Below are 16,486 nucleotides of genomic sequence, written 5' to 3'. Positions count from 1 at the left end.
ACAAGAGTTTTTTTCTGTCTTTTTTATATTTATATTTACTTTTTTCTTTACCACCCCGAAAAAATTACCTGTGCCGTATTAGACCATCTCCATCAGGTTCCCTGAAACCGGTTCCCAAAAACCAGTTTTAGGATAGGAGGAGAAACTTTTTCAAGAAAAAATGGACTCTTCTCCGGTAGGTTTCCAATAACTCATTCCCTAAATTTTCTTTTCATCCCACTCACCAAACGACCCCACCTGTCATTGAATATCTTCTTCTCCCCAACGCCTTCTTCTTGCTCTGCTCATCGTCTCCCTCCTCTGCTCATCCCATCTCCCTCCTCTACGGCCGCTCGCCTGTTGCCGCCCGCGAGGCCCCGCGCCGCCGCTTGCATCCTGCCGCCCGCGCCTCCGTCTGCTGCTCGCGTCGTGCCTCCCGCTCGGCCGCCCGCGAACCAGCCGAGCCGTGCGCCCCCGTGCACCAAGCCCGCCGCGCCCGCATGTCGCAGGGCCGTTGGGGCGCGCCTCCGCATCTGGTGGATCTGACGAGGTGAGGATGGGCTCGGGGGAGGCCATCGGGAGGTCGCCGGGGACCGATTCAAGCCTCCAGGAGGGAGAGGATGGACCTTTGGAGGCCGAACCCAAGCTTTTCGGCAACCGCGCCGGCCGAATTGACGGCGGAGCGAGCCGGCGGCAGGCGGCTTCGAGGGCGCGACAGGCGGCGTCATGAGCCAATTTCAACGGGGAAATGGGCTCGGGGAGCCCTCCGGAGGCACGCGGAGGTGTTTCCGGAAGCCAGCCATGGCCGGCGGCGAGCCTAGGCGGCGGCGTGGTGAGAGCAGAGGCGGCGGGTTCGCTCGGAAAGAAAGTGAAGACGGCAGTTATTTTTGCGTCGGAGCTTTTCTCAGTTTAGAGAATGGACATGTGGTTCCCTACGTTTAGGGAAGAGGAGAGAGAAAATAGGAAAGTTTCTTAAAAATTTAGGAATTGAAAAGCGCACTCAAACAGAGGTTAGATAGATCTAGGGTTTGGTTGCGTTAGCAGAGCGGTGACGGCGGCGACGACCCCTTCGAGATGGCGACGGAGATGGACGCGGGGAGTAAGAGGGAACCCACAGGTGAGATCGATATGGAGGCGGGGAGAAAGAGAGAACCCTCTTCTCAGTTGGAGACGGAGGGGGCGGAGAGACGGAGAACGGCGAGGGCGAACATAGAAGCAAAGATGACGGAGTCGGCGTGGCTAAAGCAATGGATGAGGAAGACTGATAAGGTTGTAGAGGATTCGATGTTGATGGGAGCTGTGAGGAGACTGAATGAGGAGAACCCCGAAGCGGAACCGATCGTGCTCGAAGCGCTGACGGAGGAGCAGCGGGCAGCGCTGTTGCTGGAGGAGCGGGCGTTTATGAAGAGGACTGCGAAGGAGTACAGCAAGAAGATGGCTGAGAGGCTACAGGCGTCGTTCGAGAAGATGAAGACGGCGCCTCCGGTGAAAGTGGATCCAGACGAGGACTGGTCGGAGGAGCTGTACAGCCGCTTCCGCCAGCTATGGGAATCCGCGTGGGCCAAAGAGTTCGGCACCTTCGAAACCACCAGTAATCATCGATCTCTCCACTCTAGCTATAATTCCTTTCTTAGTTCTTTGATGCATGTTGAAAGTTATTCCTTCTATATAGGAGTATTGTTCAATTAACTATTAATCTAGCTAGCTGGATTTGTAGGATTAGAACATGACACGATTAGGTGAAGACGATTCTGTTGATCAATTTGTAATTTATCATTTATCATCTGTATTGTGGGTCATCAGCTGAACTGAATTTACTCTGATTAACTGCAGCGCGTCTCAGCGCAATGTATTACACGGACAAGCCGCTGCCTGATCTAACATTCCGTCGAGATACTTTACAAATTTTTTCTGTCAAGGTTGCGAGAACAACTGGTGCTTTAAAGCGGCCGCTCGATGTGTTTGGTATGATTGCCGTGCGTGACGACCTGGATCACAATCGAAATATTATCTTCAACCGCACTAGGGATAATTGTCAAACCCTCATTGAACAGGTTTATATTATTATTTTTCACTTTTTTTTTATTTCTTGTTGTGCTATGTATCTAATGCAAAGAAAACAAATTATTAATTGTGTCATGTACTTACTTGGCATATTTGTTGTTACCTTTCTGTTGCTCTTGCGCAGTTTCTTCACATCGTTTATCTTGGTTAACCTATTCAATGGACTTTCAAAAGACTGAGGTATCCCGTATACGTGATGACTAAACTCCCATCTCTATTTTCAACTTCCATGGTTAAGTATGAAGTTGTTATGTGTAGGTTTCATTAGAATAGTGTAGACAACTCAGTTTATACAGATACAAGCAAGAAGCATAGATACCAAAGCATATGATGAAGTAGAGAAATTTAATGCCAAAACTAAATGTCATGTACAGATCAAAAGATAATTTGAATAACGTTCCTACATTCTGAAAGTTTGTGGCATATATAAGTTACTAACGTGGAGATCATGTTACATCATTACGTTTATATTTGTGCATGCCAGTTAACCTTGATTTTCTTTCCCCACCGAAGTTGGTGCTCCCATCATCTGTGTTTGGGTCTTCCTTTTGTCTTAGAGATGGGATTCGTGGTTGCATGATGTCAGGTATAGGAATCATACTAAAGAGTGCTTGCACTTTTCCCAGACTAATTTTGCCCTTCAGTCTTTGAAGCCCTTTGCATGTGCTCCCTCAAGTGCATAGGCTGGCTCTTGAGCCAATTGTGTTCCTCACTCTTTTTGGCTAACTAATCCTTTAAATATAGTGTTCTTCAATGTGTTTTGAGTATATCTCAACCATGATGGATATTCAAACAAAATTTGTACATACTTAGGATATTTTCTGCCACCATTTGAGTTATGAACCTCACACCATTTATATTTTACTTTGCATTTGACATGTAGCTTTGTAATGTTCTGTTTTGATTGTGCTTCTCAATGCGTTCATCTTCCTTCATTTCACTTCCTATTTATGAAAAAATGTTGAATACGACGGCATCCCCCCTGGGTAGTTTTAACTTATTACTACAATTATGTTCTCTTTGATGAAAGGTTTGCATATCAGTGGAAATATACTCTATGTTTTCTTGAAAAAAAGTCAATTCTAATCATATCTCAATCAACGGCATTGCAATGCATGCAGGATCCATATTTAGTCCTGACAGGTCCTACCCGTGCTCCTGTGTGTGGATCTGGGCCTGTGTACTTTGATGCCGAGCTGAAAGTGAAAGGCAGCACCAAATCCGAGGACCAAGATCTATGCCTTCTAGCCACTCGCTACTATGACTCCTGGGCCTTAAATTCTGTTGTGATCAGGAAAGACTGCTCAAGCAAGCACAACATGCTGGAGGTGACATTTGGCGTCGTCCTCTCCTCTATCGAAGCTACAATTGCCATGCGGGTCGTCAGTGGGTCTTGGCCAGATGGGTTCCGAGGCCAATTTAGTGCCTATAGTGCTAGCATGGATCATGAGTTAGTCTTGCTTCTTGATTCTGGAAATGAGAAGGTGCATGTTACCGCTGATGGCACGATAGAGCTTTCACGCCGTGTACTTTCTGTTGAAAGTTCCGAGGAGCTGATGGTTTCTGCAGAGGCATGGGGAGATGGCAGCCAGGTTGTGATACAAAAGCTGCACATCAAGCCTAAAGATTCTGGTAGAAGCTGGGGTGAGTTTAATCTTGGCTTCTGTGTGATAGAAGTCACTGTCGCATGGTCACTCTTTCCTCTTAGTTTTCCAAGCGAGGATTTTCCTCGTGTGCTTTGATCTTATCTCATGTGGATGCTACCTATGTTTATGTGTCTGATATATCTGGACGTCGCTGGAGGATTGTGACTGTTACTTGAAATGTTTAATTTATGTAGTTATAGTCCAATTATTCTCTTCGTTAAATTTGTTTGAAGTGGTCTTAATAAATTTGTGCTGGCGGGTGATGATTTGTTCTCTTGCTCAACTCTATCCCCTGAAGGCTTTGTGCTTGAGATCGTTGTTTGCAAAGTTCTTTTTGCTGAACCGAGGCAAAGAGATTTCACTTTTTAATTGACCAAGGACACGGCCCAAAAGTGTCACCCGGCCAGAAGGTCACAAAGCAGACAAAGTTCTCCGTCTGCATAATATCTCGGAAATACGGAGTGCTATGTATTATAACAGAATATCAGATTGTTAGAGCGATACACATGGTTTCTACCTGTTTACCGGAGCAGCATTTCGCGAATCAGGACGAGAGCACGCCTAGTCGAATCCTTGTAGGGATCTGGAGGCATAACCACGTTTGTTTGCAGTCAGATGATACATTCTGTTCATAGCCATTTCTACTTGCCAACATCTCAAGGTACGCCTTCTGTCCCATATCAAGTGATTCAAATTTACCCAAATATGGATGTATCTATGCCTAAAAAGCGTTTAGATACATGTAATAGAAAGTCACAATATGGGATGGAGGGAGTACATGGAGAACGTTGTCTGCATTGAGTTACAAACTTGTTCATATTTATTTAATAGAGTTGGTTCCCATGACTTCTATATGACTTAGCACCAAAATCAAACTATTAGGCCCCTCTATGAACCGGTGCTTATTTCTACGACTATTCATAGACTCTGCAAGGAATTTAAGTGGTACATCGGGTAACCCAAAAGCCAACCAATGAAGACAAAATAAAAAAAAAATCTACTGTCTAATAAAATTTCTATCTGCAATATAGCTACTTAGCGAAAATCTGGTAGCTGAGTCAGCTAGATGCATACTGATGATATGCACACTAAAGTACTAAACTCATGTTGAACAGGTAAGCCAGAGAAAAATACCGAAAACAACCATAAGGTAAATAGAAAAGGGATACTAAAATAATGATGATTCCATATATGAACTTGGTTTCTACTGTCCTGAAACTTCATGACTTGAGCGGCAAATAGTGGCATTCCATAAGTTTGACACAAGTCGAACAACCACAAAACTACATAACCACAGAGTCACATTTTGTAATATACATCTGGCAAAATTTAATCAACGCCAAAAATCTCTAATTTCTGTCAACCTCATCATCCTCATTATCTTGCAGCAAAGCTCCACGTGTCCTTGCCCTACAGAAAGAATAGCAAATGCTCTATAGTCAGTCCGCTATCAGACGTATTAAACTCATATTCACATCAAAGTAGTGCTTGAAGAACCTTTGCACAACCTCCGAGATATGGGAGCTACCCGCTTCGTCGCTTTAACTGGAGGGGGTTTACTAGGTGAAGCTACTGCAGAGTTGTAATTTCATTAGCTGAGAATGCATTATGTTCTTTTTCCTTGCAATTCTGCATGGAGGAGCATAGTCACCTGGTGTTTGCTGCTGCACAGGGGCAATAACTTGATCAGAGACCACAGTCACACCACACACAGTTGGAATCTGATCAGCCACCAGCTTTGGCTTTGTTGCCTTTCTTCTGTCTAGGAAAGAAAGAGCTTCAAGTTGTTTTTGCATTATTTCATTATTTTCCTGTGAAAATGAAACAGTATTACAGACTTCACGGTAAACTGAATACCCAACTATGGAACAAAATAAAACTACACATAAATTGCTTTGACATTACAACTTATCATGTCACAATTCACAGTAAAATGCAACAGAACACAATGAACTTCAATGGTATTGGAGATTTTGTAACTTAAAGGTCTTTGAAAAAAGAATGAATTGCTTCTGCCAAAAACTGTGACATCCTATTCGTACTTTAAAGTAGCATAACTTGTGGTCACACCACCTGTGGAAGAAGACAACCTGCAACAAAGTCCATCAACAAGAGCTCTTCTCTGGTACCCTGAAATCGATAAGGGCCGTCAGCTGCGGCGCGTGGAGCGTTCAGGACAGGGCGAGAAATCCCAGCAAGCGCGAGACGGGGATGGGCCACGAGAGAGAAATGGGCTTCTGCCCATTAGTAAAAAGAACGTTTTTACTCCTATACTACCATTGCTGAATCAACGGTGAAGATATATATACTGCTCATTCACCCTCATAGGTATAAGGGTACCGTAAAATCCCTCATCAACAAAGAAGCAAAGATCAGGCCGTTGTCAGAATTTGGACTGATGCACTAATTTCCATATGATTTGGACCATCATTCTCATTGAATGCCCATCCATCACTACCATCAAATTCGGGACTGCTAAAAAAGGTTGGACATTTAAATAGGAATATATGTAGATCCAGGTGATTGGCTTCATATACATTTATTCTATGTATTCATCAAGTAGCAACACGAGAATCGTTAAGAAGTGCTGGTTAGGAGATAACCTACTCTTTCAGACGACAGACTTCCCATCAGCTGTGATATACGTTGTTGATCTGCAGAAGAAGGAAACGGAACACATCTGTGAAGAAGTTCAGATAAATTTTGTTTCCTTTCAGCAACAAACTTAGGCACTGAATAGTCAATTAAGCATAACACCAACAAGCATCAACAACCTCTGGATGCATGCTCCTGCATAGTCCTGTAAGAAGCGTAAAGCGCTAGCGAGAACTCCGCTACGACATCACTCACTGCAGCTCCAGTCACTCTACTGAGAGCAATGGTGATACGAGGCAGGCCCTTTGCCTTCGTAGCCACAATCTTTGCACCATCAGCACCTGAACAAAGAGAAGATCGCATTATCTATTAATCTATCCCGTAATGATTTGCCACGGGTAGATGAAGATTTGGGGAAATTGAACTGGACAGGTGGGTGGCATGCCGGGTGAATTCTGGAGTTGGTCGGCAGCGAAGAGCAGTTTCACTGCTCCAGAGGATAAGGAGGATTTCAGGTAATCCAAGAAGTCGGACCATGAGCCGCCGATTCCAACATCATCTCTCTTCGAACACGCGTGCACGGCAACACCCGCAGGAAATGCACAGGTGGAGATGCTATGCGTTAGCACGAATCGGAGGCGGGTGAGGTGGACGAGAAGGAGGGATGTGGGGGGGGCTTACGAGGTCTTCGAGGTCGGCGACGGAGAGGGAGCAGTCCCAGGCGAGGGAGTGGCAGTCGGTGGCGACGACGCGGAGGGCGGCAGCGGAGCGGGCGTGGGCGCGGAAGAGGACGGGGTGCGGCGTGGGGTGTCCCTCCGGCATGGCCCCGCCGAAGACGGAGGCGCCGAAAGCGTCCTCCAAGCCTACGGCCGCCGCCATCTCGCAGCTACACTGGACGGCGACCGGGCGACGAGGAGAGGAGGAGGGCGCCGGAGCAAAAGTGTCCTTTTCCTTGTTCTTTTGGATTCAGTTTGACCATATTGGGAATACGTAAAACGATTTGAAAAGCGTACTCACTCTCAGTCCAACGTTTTGTTATGTTACATTACGTATCTTGTCCCATTGAAGGCGTAACGGCGGGCATTGGTTGGAATCACGTCTTCCAGTGATAACTTCTTTCGCTGAGTGGTTTATCCGAAATCATTTCTTCCTTGAAAGGAGCAGATTTTGAGTGTTCTTTCGATACATTTCCAAGACAGGGAACTCCTACAGAAGAAGAGAATTAGTTCGTTTATTCAGAAACCATGTCAAAATCTTACAAGTCGTATCATGTGAAAACGTTTATTCAGTGAAAAAAATCCAAAAACTTTCAATCAACCATTAAATTTTAAATGAATGAAATGAAAAGTGAATCTCTAAGCACTTAAACGCCGGCTAAGGGGTTTTTGATAAATACTTGCGCTTTCATCTTTCATCTCTTTCGTTTATTCGAGATCTAATGAATAAAATTTAAAGTTTTCACTGAACATAGGTTTTCACTTGATACGTCGCAAAGCTAACAAAACCGGCAAAATATCTCAACAATGGGAAAGCTACCTACCTAATTGTTGATGGTTCTCTTCTACGTTCATTTTGACTGATTGAGGATCTTGACATCAACAAAAATGATGGGTTCGTTGCATGGAAAACAAAAAATTTCCTACGAGAAGTGCGGAAGAAACCCAAGATCATATCTACTACATGTAAGTAACGAGAGAAATTATGAGCATCATACCCTCGTAGACCATAAAGCGTTACGATCACGGGATCGTTGTTGGCGTAGTGGAACTTTCGATGAGATCAATCTCAATGTCGAACCGACGGCACCTCCTTGTTATCCACACGTTCAGCTTCACGGCGTCTCCTCCTTCTTGATCCAGCAAGCGAGGGGAAGATGTTGATGAGAGTCTAGCAACATGACGGCGTGGAGGTGGCTATGGTGGAGAGCTCCACGGGCAGGACTTTGCTGCGCGCGAGAGGAGGAGGAGAGGGGCTCAGGGGAGAGAAATCCAGCTGAGAGCTTGGTGTGTTCTCTTCCCCTGCCCCTCCCCTCCATTTATATAGGGGGTGGTGGCCAGGGTTAGCCCCTCCTCCAAGGAGCGGCTAGGGCCGGCCAGGGGAGAGAAAGGAGTCCCGGGACTCCTTCCCACGTGTGGTCTCCCCATGTACGTGGTTTCCACCTCGTGGTGGAGTCCCCCACGGTTACCTCTCCCGAGATAATTAATTAGATTGCTCCAATTAATTTATTACGGGTCCTCTAATTAATTTCACAGGAATATTCTGGAACATTTCAGAACCTTCTGAGAACTTCCAGAACCTTCTAGAATATTCCCGGTCAATACTGAAAATACTCCGAACTTTTCCGGAACCCTGAAACAACTTTTTCATATATAAATCTTTATCTCCGGACCATTTCGAAGCTCCTCGTGACGTCTTGGATCCCATACGAGACACCGAATCAATATTCGATATCACCATCTATTTATCTCATCGAACCCTAGCGACATAAAGTGTTTAGTGTGTGACCCTACGGGTTCGAGAACATGTGGACATGATCAATATCAATAACCAATAGCGGGACTTGGATGGCCATAATGGTTCCCACATATTCCACGAAGATCTCATCGGTTGAACCACGATGTCGAGGATTCAATTAATCTGGTATTCAATTCCCTTTGTCTCGCAATATATTACTTTCCCAAGATTTGATCGTCGGTATCACCATACCTAGTTCAATCTCGTTACCGGCAAGTTTTCTTTACTCGTACCGCAATATAATATTCCCGTGACTAAACACATTAGTCACATGCTTGCAAGCTCATTAAGATGTTATATTACCGAGAGGGCTCAGAGATATCTCTCCGTCACAAATCCCAATCTTGATCAATACAACCCAACAAGCACCTTCCAAGATACCTGAAGAACACATTTATGATCACCCAGTTATGAGATGACGGTTGATGTCCACAAAGTATTCTTCCGGTACTAGGAAGTGGCATGATCTCATGGTTTAAGGTAATGATACTTGACATAATAAAAACATTAGCAATTTAAACTTATGTGACACGATCAAAAGCTATGCTTAGGTTTGGGTTTGTCCATCACATCATTCTCCTAATGATATGACCTCGTTAATAAATGACAACACATGTTTATGGTTAGGAAACCTTAACCATTTTTTAATCAACGAGCTAATCTAGTAGAGGCGTATTAGGGACACGGTATTTGTTTATTCATCCACACAAGTATTTAGTTTCCTGTCAATACAATTATAGCATGGATAATAAATATTTATCAAGAACAAGGAAATATGATAATAAAAAATTTATTATTGCCTAGGGCATATTTCCAACAAAAAATAATCCCTTTTCGTCCCTAGATTTGAAAGTTCACATTTCCTAGACGTTTGATGTGGTGTAAAACAAATCTTGAACTTTACGGAAGATCCGATTTCCACGCTTGAGCGAGTAGATTCAACAGCCAACTTCAGGACCTCTGAAGCTCTCAGCCCCTCTCATCGATTGAACAATCTTCTTGCTTGTTTCCCTCATGTGCGGCACAAGTTTTTAAAACCGGACCGACTGCGGTTTGGCCGGAAAAAACCAGAACCGATGCCTCTGCTGGTCTGTTAAGAGAAAAAGACCAGAGAACTGAACCGGAAAATATTCCGGTTTAACCAACGGTTTGCTTCGAACCGAGGAAAAACCAGGTTAAACGGTCTGCACCAACCATCAATCCACAAATTGTTCTTTGCTAAAACAAGGAACTGCCTCTACTTATTTCTTTATTTCAGTATTAAAATAAATCTATATATTAGTTTCCGGTTCAACTGTTGAACTGAGTGAACGAGCTGTTGGACTAGTGAACCAGTGAACCGACCGCCTCAGCGGTTCCGTCACAGGTCCGATTTTTAAAACTACGGTGCGGCATGGCCAGCCTAAGAGCTAGCAGATGGTGGTGAGGTGGTGTGGACGTTAGTGCTTACGAGCAAGAGCCTATTCGATTTACAAAATTTTGAAATCACGAGAATAAAAAAATAAAGGATTGGAATGTCACGCACACTTTAATCATTCAGATTTTTCAACAAGAATCCTTAGGAATTAGGTCAATTTGGACACAATCCTTAGAAATCTATCATCACTATTCCTATGAAACGAATGCTACACATAGAAAAAAAATTAAGGATTGAAATCCTGTCAATATCCTACAGAAATTAAGGATTAAGAATCATTGTAACTGATCTACAAAGTTGTTTTGTTTTGCACCAAAAGAAAACATTTTTGACGAAAATTGAACTTAGTTGGAAGCTAAAGGACCAAAAGTGAACCTTTTTCACCTTGTTCTCCGGTAGATGTTGTGTCGCCAGGTTTGTCAAGAAAATGCCATCACAGGGACATGACATGATTTGTTTTCAACCTACGCTGAATTGGATACTCATCTAAGTCTCGCATCTTTCAAAGACATAGAAACAGAAATAGTTGCAACAAACGTGATCATGTCTCTGTACTAGCACGATCTGGGTGAATATAGTTGATCTTGAGAATACTACATTGAACACACTTCGTTGCTGATAATAAATAAACCCCTGATCAGCTTCAAATGTCAACTTAATTTTAAGGAAATTGGAAAAAATCCCTGGGAAACAACAAGCCCAATCTCAATCAGCTGACCATCTCGAGAAGCTGATCTGCTATGCGGAAATGTGATGCTGCAATATCATCAAATTGAGTACCACCAGCTAAAAGCATATTCAAGCAGTAGCTAGCGGATCCAAACTGAGAAACCTCCAAAAACCATGCCTTTTTAATCCAACTCAATGTTCATGCATGGTTAGCAAAGCATAACAGATCTCCACCAAATGAAAAGATCACAAGTAAGATTTAGCAATAGATGTTCATACCACCACATTCATACTGATTCTACATGAAGCTTGGAGGAATCTATCGTGTGTTTTTGTTATAATTCAGTCTAGACACCTAGGAGCTTGTTCACAGAATAGCTCATGTTTAAATGTCCGCTCACATGTCATCAACTCCTGGGTAAACATTGTATTCAAGCAATGAGGGTGGAAGGTAGAATGAATTGAAAATATTGTTGAGAATAATTATTTATGATCAATTAGGATTAATTATTAGTTAATTAATGATTAATTAGACAGTTAGTTATGTAACTGTTCGTGTCCCAAATTTTCCAAAACTTGGGACGTGAAGGCAAAAATTTGGGACACCAATGCATGTATTGGTGCCCCTTCCCCTTATATAAATATATCTTCAATCAATGGAACAAAGACAAGAATTTCATTCTAACACGTTATCAGCCATGTTTTGTTCTACAATCAAGGTGAGGATCATGCCAATCCACAATCTGCCCATACGTTTCCTAACCATTCTTGAGTTCTTGGGCCACCACGGTAGCAACCGGCGGGGAACTTACCGTCACCGGAGCACCCCACGCCGCCGGTGGGCCCCGCGACGCCGGAACCTTGTGGGCGGCCGCCGCTCACGCCCGGACCGCCATGCGCTGTCGGCCCTCGTTCTGTCGGCTCTTGCTCCGTCGGCCCCCGCTCCGTCGGCCTCTGCTACACCGGCCGCCACACCGTCGGAACCTGTGCCGCCGGCCTCCCCGGAATACTCCCCATCCATGGAGTGGATGCTATCAGGGCCGGCGCCGCCCATGATTGGTGAGGACGACGACTTCATCGTCGCCCTAGCGCCTCCACCACCGCCCCTCTTCTGTCCCGTGCATGGATTTGGGCCATGCCCGACAAGGGACGGCACGGCGCCCCCACCTCCATCGCCCACTCCGCCAGCGTCGATCGCCCGTGACGCGCCTCTGGCCGCCCCCGGCACGCCGCCGCCCGTGGAAGCCTTGCCGCCGGCCAACGATGATGAAGACGCCGGGGAAGTGCTCGATGCCGTTCACCCGGAAGGCCGACGCCTCCTCAAGAAATTCACGGCCGCCATCGCTCCAACCACGCCGCCCCGGCCGCCGACGGGTGGGACCCGAAGGCTCTCGGCCTCTCCTCCTCCAACGAGGGGGGGGGGGGCATTCCCCTAACGGTGCCGGCAACACGGTGGCGGGGGAGCAGCGGAGGCAGCAGCATGAAGACAGCGGGAGTTGGGGAGAGCGGCGGCAGCGTCGGGGCAGGGAAAAACCCTAACCCTAACCGCATGCGCCCCCCCCCCCCTTATGCACCTAACCGCCCGCGCCCCTCCCTCAGCCCGACCTGGGCCGGCCGAAAGGCCGCCGAGGCCTAGGCTCATGCCCGCGCCCGCGCTCTCTTTCCACTGGCAAAAAGCCATTTTGCAGAAAAGCCCGATTAGTGTATCTATTTAATAGTATTGTTTTACATACCTATAGGTCCCTGCACTTATATTTATTTAGATTCCAGTGGTTTTTAGGATATATTCTTACTAAAGACATATTCCTATGTAAATGTCAATGTAAATATTGTCGTGTTCATTGTGTTTGTATGATATGCATCCCATATTACATGTGATATTTACACCTTGCAATTGAGGTCTTTATTTCTTGCATTTTTGTGAGTTTTGTTTCAACAATTAAGTCCCAAAAATGGCACCAAAAATGCCCAAATTAGACTTGATTCAAGAAAAATCTCCACTAGTGATAAGCAAAAAATTATCACCATGTGACTACCTCAGTTTAATATATGCGTATCACAAGGTACGATAGACTTTCAATAACGGTAAAATGCTATATGGCGTTGAATGTTCCGTGGGAACATACACCTTATTGAAAGCAGCGAATTATTTCACGTAGTGCTGAGAGGTCTACATTGTGTCGAATACGCACAATGACTACCTTCAACGTGCTATTCCAATATTAAATAACACAAGGTGCTACAGTCTTTCAATAACGGTAAAGTGCTACATGGCGTTGAATGTTCCGTGGGAACATACACCTTATTGAAAGTAGCGAATTATTTCGCGTAGAGGTGAGAGATATACACCAATAAATCGGCGATTATCTTCAAAGTGTTATTTGAGGTCTACACTATATGAATTTAATATTGATTAAATCTCATGCATTTTCTTGCAATTTAATTACAACAATGACCACAATATTTCGGCTTTACTTACTAGTAATTGACAAAATCCATGGTTTTTCAATCCCATGTAGGACAAAATGACCGGGAAAGAGTTGGAAGAACTCGCCCTCGACGGTCGCAACTATCCAACTTGGGCAATGGACGTAAAAGTGAGCCTTGCGTCACGCGGTCTTTCAGCTACCATACAACCTCCTCAAGAGGAACAACCGCCAATCACAGATTTATACAAATATAGTGCCTTATATACTATAAGGAACCATATCCATGCTGATCTCAAATTAGAGTATCTCATGTAAGAAGATCCATACACATTATGGCTTGCCTTTCAAACTAGATATGAACAGCAGAAGGCCGTGATTTTGCCTGAAGCCACACATGAATGGACTCAACTACGCCTACAAGATTTTAAATCCATTGGAGAGTTCAATCATGCCGTTCATAAAATTTATTCAAAGTTGCAATTTTGCGAGAAGGAACCTTCTGAAGCGGAAAGGATCGAAAAGACCTTATCCACTATGCTTCCGGCCGATAGGATCCTCCAGCAACAATATCGTGCACGCCAATTTACTAAATATTCTGATCTTATCCATGTTTTACTTCAGGCCGAAAAGCATGATGAACTTCTAATGAGGAATCATCATCAGCGTCCTGTAGGCGCTGCACCTTTGCCTGAAGTACATGCTAATTTTCAGAAAAACAACAGGTTCAATGGATCGAATAATCAACCAAACAACTTCAAAGGCAAGCAAAAGGGCAACAAGAAAAACAAGTCACGTGTACAGGAAAAGGGGAAAGGCAATTTCAAACCACAATACGACAAATCTAAAGTTTGTCAAAAATGTGGGTGCTACAAACACATTACAAAGAAATGCCGTACCCCTCGTCATTTGGTAGATCTGTACCTACAATCCGTAGGACGCAGCGACCTGCTCATCAAGGACCAAGATTTGAATCACACTTCAATTTCCAATTCGACAATTCCAAAAAAGCCGGTTGTTCGCATGATATCAAAGAAGAACCAAGCAACAACCCGACAATCCGATCGTCCGAGGATCTAATGAGCACGGAGAACATGATCATTGAATTCACTTCAAATGATATGTTTGGAGACCTAGAATAGTTCATTTATCTCCGAAATAGATATTATCTATATTTACGTTCATAAATATTGTTGTAAATAAATTATAGTGACTGTTGTCACTACACTATAATATTACATTATTGTATCAGCATTTTGATACCTACATATTTGACATATGTATTGTAAATTACGATATTGTGTTATCAATTTAATGCATAAATAAATTTGTATGTATTCTATATATCTATTAAGAATGATATTAAAATTTTTCCTTTTCCATATATAGTTTTCTACGGGAGTCAATCCAAAATGGACGAAGAACTTTGCCTTGTGGATAGCGCCACCACAAACACTATACTTAGGGAAACAAAATATTTTCAAACCCTTACTAAAACGCAAGGGAATATTTTGACAATCGCTGGACGTGATACATTAATTGTTGGTTCTGGACAAGCCATCATCACACTTCCTATGGGTACACAAGTAGTAATCGAGGACGCTTTATTGTATCCTGATTCAACTCGTACTCTAATAAGTTATAGGGATATCCGTCAAAACGGGATTCATATTGAAACACATGATGACAACAAAGAGGAATTTCTCCTATTTACAAAAAGTAAAGGATATGGCAAACAAATTCTTGAAAAAATTCCTTCTTTATCATCTGGATTGTACTATACATACATAAAACCTGTAGCCCATGTTGCGTATAAAATAATTTTTCAGAATGCCAATACATTCCAGACTTGGCATGATCGCCTTGGTCACCCTGGCATAGGGATGATAAGGAAAATTATTAATAATTCTGTTGGTCACAATCTTAATAAAGCAAAATTCACAGAATCTCAGGATTTTGTATGCACAGCATGTGCACAAGGCAAGCTCATTTTAAGACCTTCTTATCTTAAAATACCAGCGGAACCACTCCAGTTCCTTGAACAAATTCAAGGTAATATTTGTGGCCCTATCCAACCATTGTCTGGACCATTTAGGTATTTCATGATCTTAATTGACGCATCTACAAGATGGTCTAATGTGTGTCTACTTTCCGCACGTAACCATGCATTCGCAAAGATAATGATCCAAATAATTAAATTAAAAGCTCATTATCCAGAGCATCGAATTAAAACAATTCGAATGGACAATGCCGCCGAATTCTCCTCACGCGCCTTCAATGATTATTGCATGGCATTAGGAATCGAAGTTCAGCACTCAGTCCCATATGTCCACACACAAAATGGTTTGGCTGAATCTTTTATTAAGAGAATTAAATTTATTGCAAGACCTTTATTACAGAATTATAATTTACCAACAGCTTGTTGGGGTCATGCGGTTATACATGCCACTGATTTAATTCAATTGCGACCAACTGCATATCATACTACTTCTCCCCTTCAATTAGTACATGGAAATCCACCAAGTATTTACCATCTGCGAAAATTCGGTTGCGCTACATACGTACCGATCTCACCACCACAACGTACATCAATGGGACCACATAGAAAATTAGGGATCTATGTGGGGTACAAATCACCGTCAATTATCAAGTACCTAGAACCTCTCACAGGGATCTATTCACTGCCCGGTACGCTGACTGTATTTTTAATGAGGATCATTTCCCGGCATTAGGGGAAGAATTAAAGTACCAAAACAAGAATGCCAGGAAATCAATTGGAATGTCCAAGACATTTCCGCCTCAGATCCACGTACTCAAGAAAATTGAACAACAAGTTCAGAAAATTATAAATTTGCAACATATTGCAAACAATGTACCAGACGCATTTGTTGATTACAAATGTGTAACTAAATCCTATAATCCTGCACAGAATGTACCAGAAAGAGTGGAGGTACCTATAAAAACCACTCAACCTCCTGCACCTACCGTTCAAAGGAAGAGGGGCAGAAGTACGACAACTAAAAAGGATCTAGCTTCCAGCAAGCAACAAAAGGAACAAACGAAGGAACCGCGGCAAAGAAAACAGAAGAATAAACCTTTTGAACTTCCTTCAACAACAACAAATGTGAGTCAACATTTGATTGACTGAGATCAATTGGGTAATATACACCCAGTGG

At 43.5% G+C, this 16,486-nt stretch overlaps 2 protein-coding genes across 9 annotated transcripts; one reads left to right on the top strand and one right to left on the bottom strand.

Moving 5' to 3' along the window:
* Window positions 1-403: 403 nt before the first annotated feature.
* On the top strand, window positions 404-3,911 carry LOC112271958. Of its 3 annotated transcripts, XM_024462263.1 has the most exons (4): window positions 404-1,570; window positions 1,813-2,033; window positions 2,168-2,223; window positions 3,165-3,301. In XM_024462263.1, the coding sequence occupies exons 1-3, from the start codon at window positions 1,054-1,056 to the stop codon at window positions 2,192-2,194; spliced, it is 765 nt and encodes a 254-aa protein (XP_024318031.1). In that variant the 5' UTR covers window positions 404-1,053; the 3' UTR covers window positions 2,195-2,223; window positions 3,165-3,301. The 3 variants fall into 3 exon arrangements, with proteins under 3 accessions (XP_024318031.1, XP_024318030.1, XP_024318029.1); XM_024462262.1 differs by having other exon boundaries at window positions 2,168-3,294; XM_024462261.1 differs by lacking the exon at window positions 2,168-2,223 and having other exon boundaries at window positions 440-1,570; window positions 3,165-3,911.
* Window positions 3,912-4,840: 929 nt separating this feature from the next.
* LOC100833501 lies at window positions 4,841-7,262 on the bottom strand. Of its 6 annotated transcripts, none has more exons than XM_024462265.1 (8): window positions 6,966-7,262; window positions 6,730-6,847; window positions 6,464-6,625; window positions 6,297-6,343; window positions 5,763-5,819; window positions 5,341-5,500; window positions 5,187-5,258; window positions 4,841-5,099 (listed from the first exon to the last, which is right to left on the bottom strand). In XM_024462265.1, exons 1-8 carry the CDS (start codon window positions 7,161-7,163, stop codon window positions 5,023-5,025), a joined length of 891 nt encoding a protein of 296 aa, XP_024318033.1. In that variant the 5' UTR covers window positions 7,164-7,262; the 3' UTR covers window positions 4,841-5,022. The 6 variants fall into 6 exon arrangements, with proteins under 6 accessions (XP_024318033.1, XP_024318035.1, XP_024318032.1 ...); XM_024462267.1 differs by having other exon boundaries at window positions 5,198-5,258; window positions 6,966-7,261; XM_024462264.1 differs by having other exon boundaries at window positions 5,187-5,261; window positions 6,966-7,258.
* Window positions 7,263-16,486: the final 9,224 nt, after the last annotated feature.

This window comes from Brachypodium distachyon, chromosome 3 (assembly GCF_000005505.3).
Source record: "Brachypodium distachyon strain Bd21 chromosome 3, Brachypodium_distachyon_v3.0, whole genome shotgun sequence".
NCBI lineage: Eukaryota > Viridiplantae > Streptophyta > Magnoliopsida > Poales > Poaceae > Brachypodium > Brachypodium distachyon.
The sequence above is the reverse complement of the archived record's forward strand: the minus strand, read 5'-3'. Positions and strand labels throughout refer to the sequence as shown.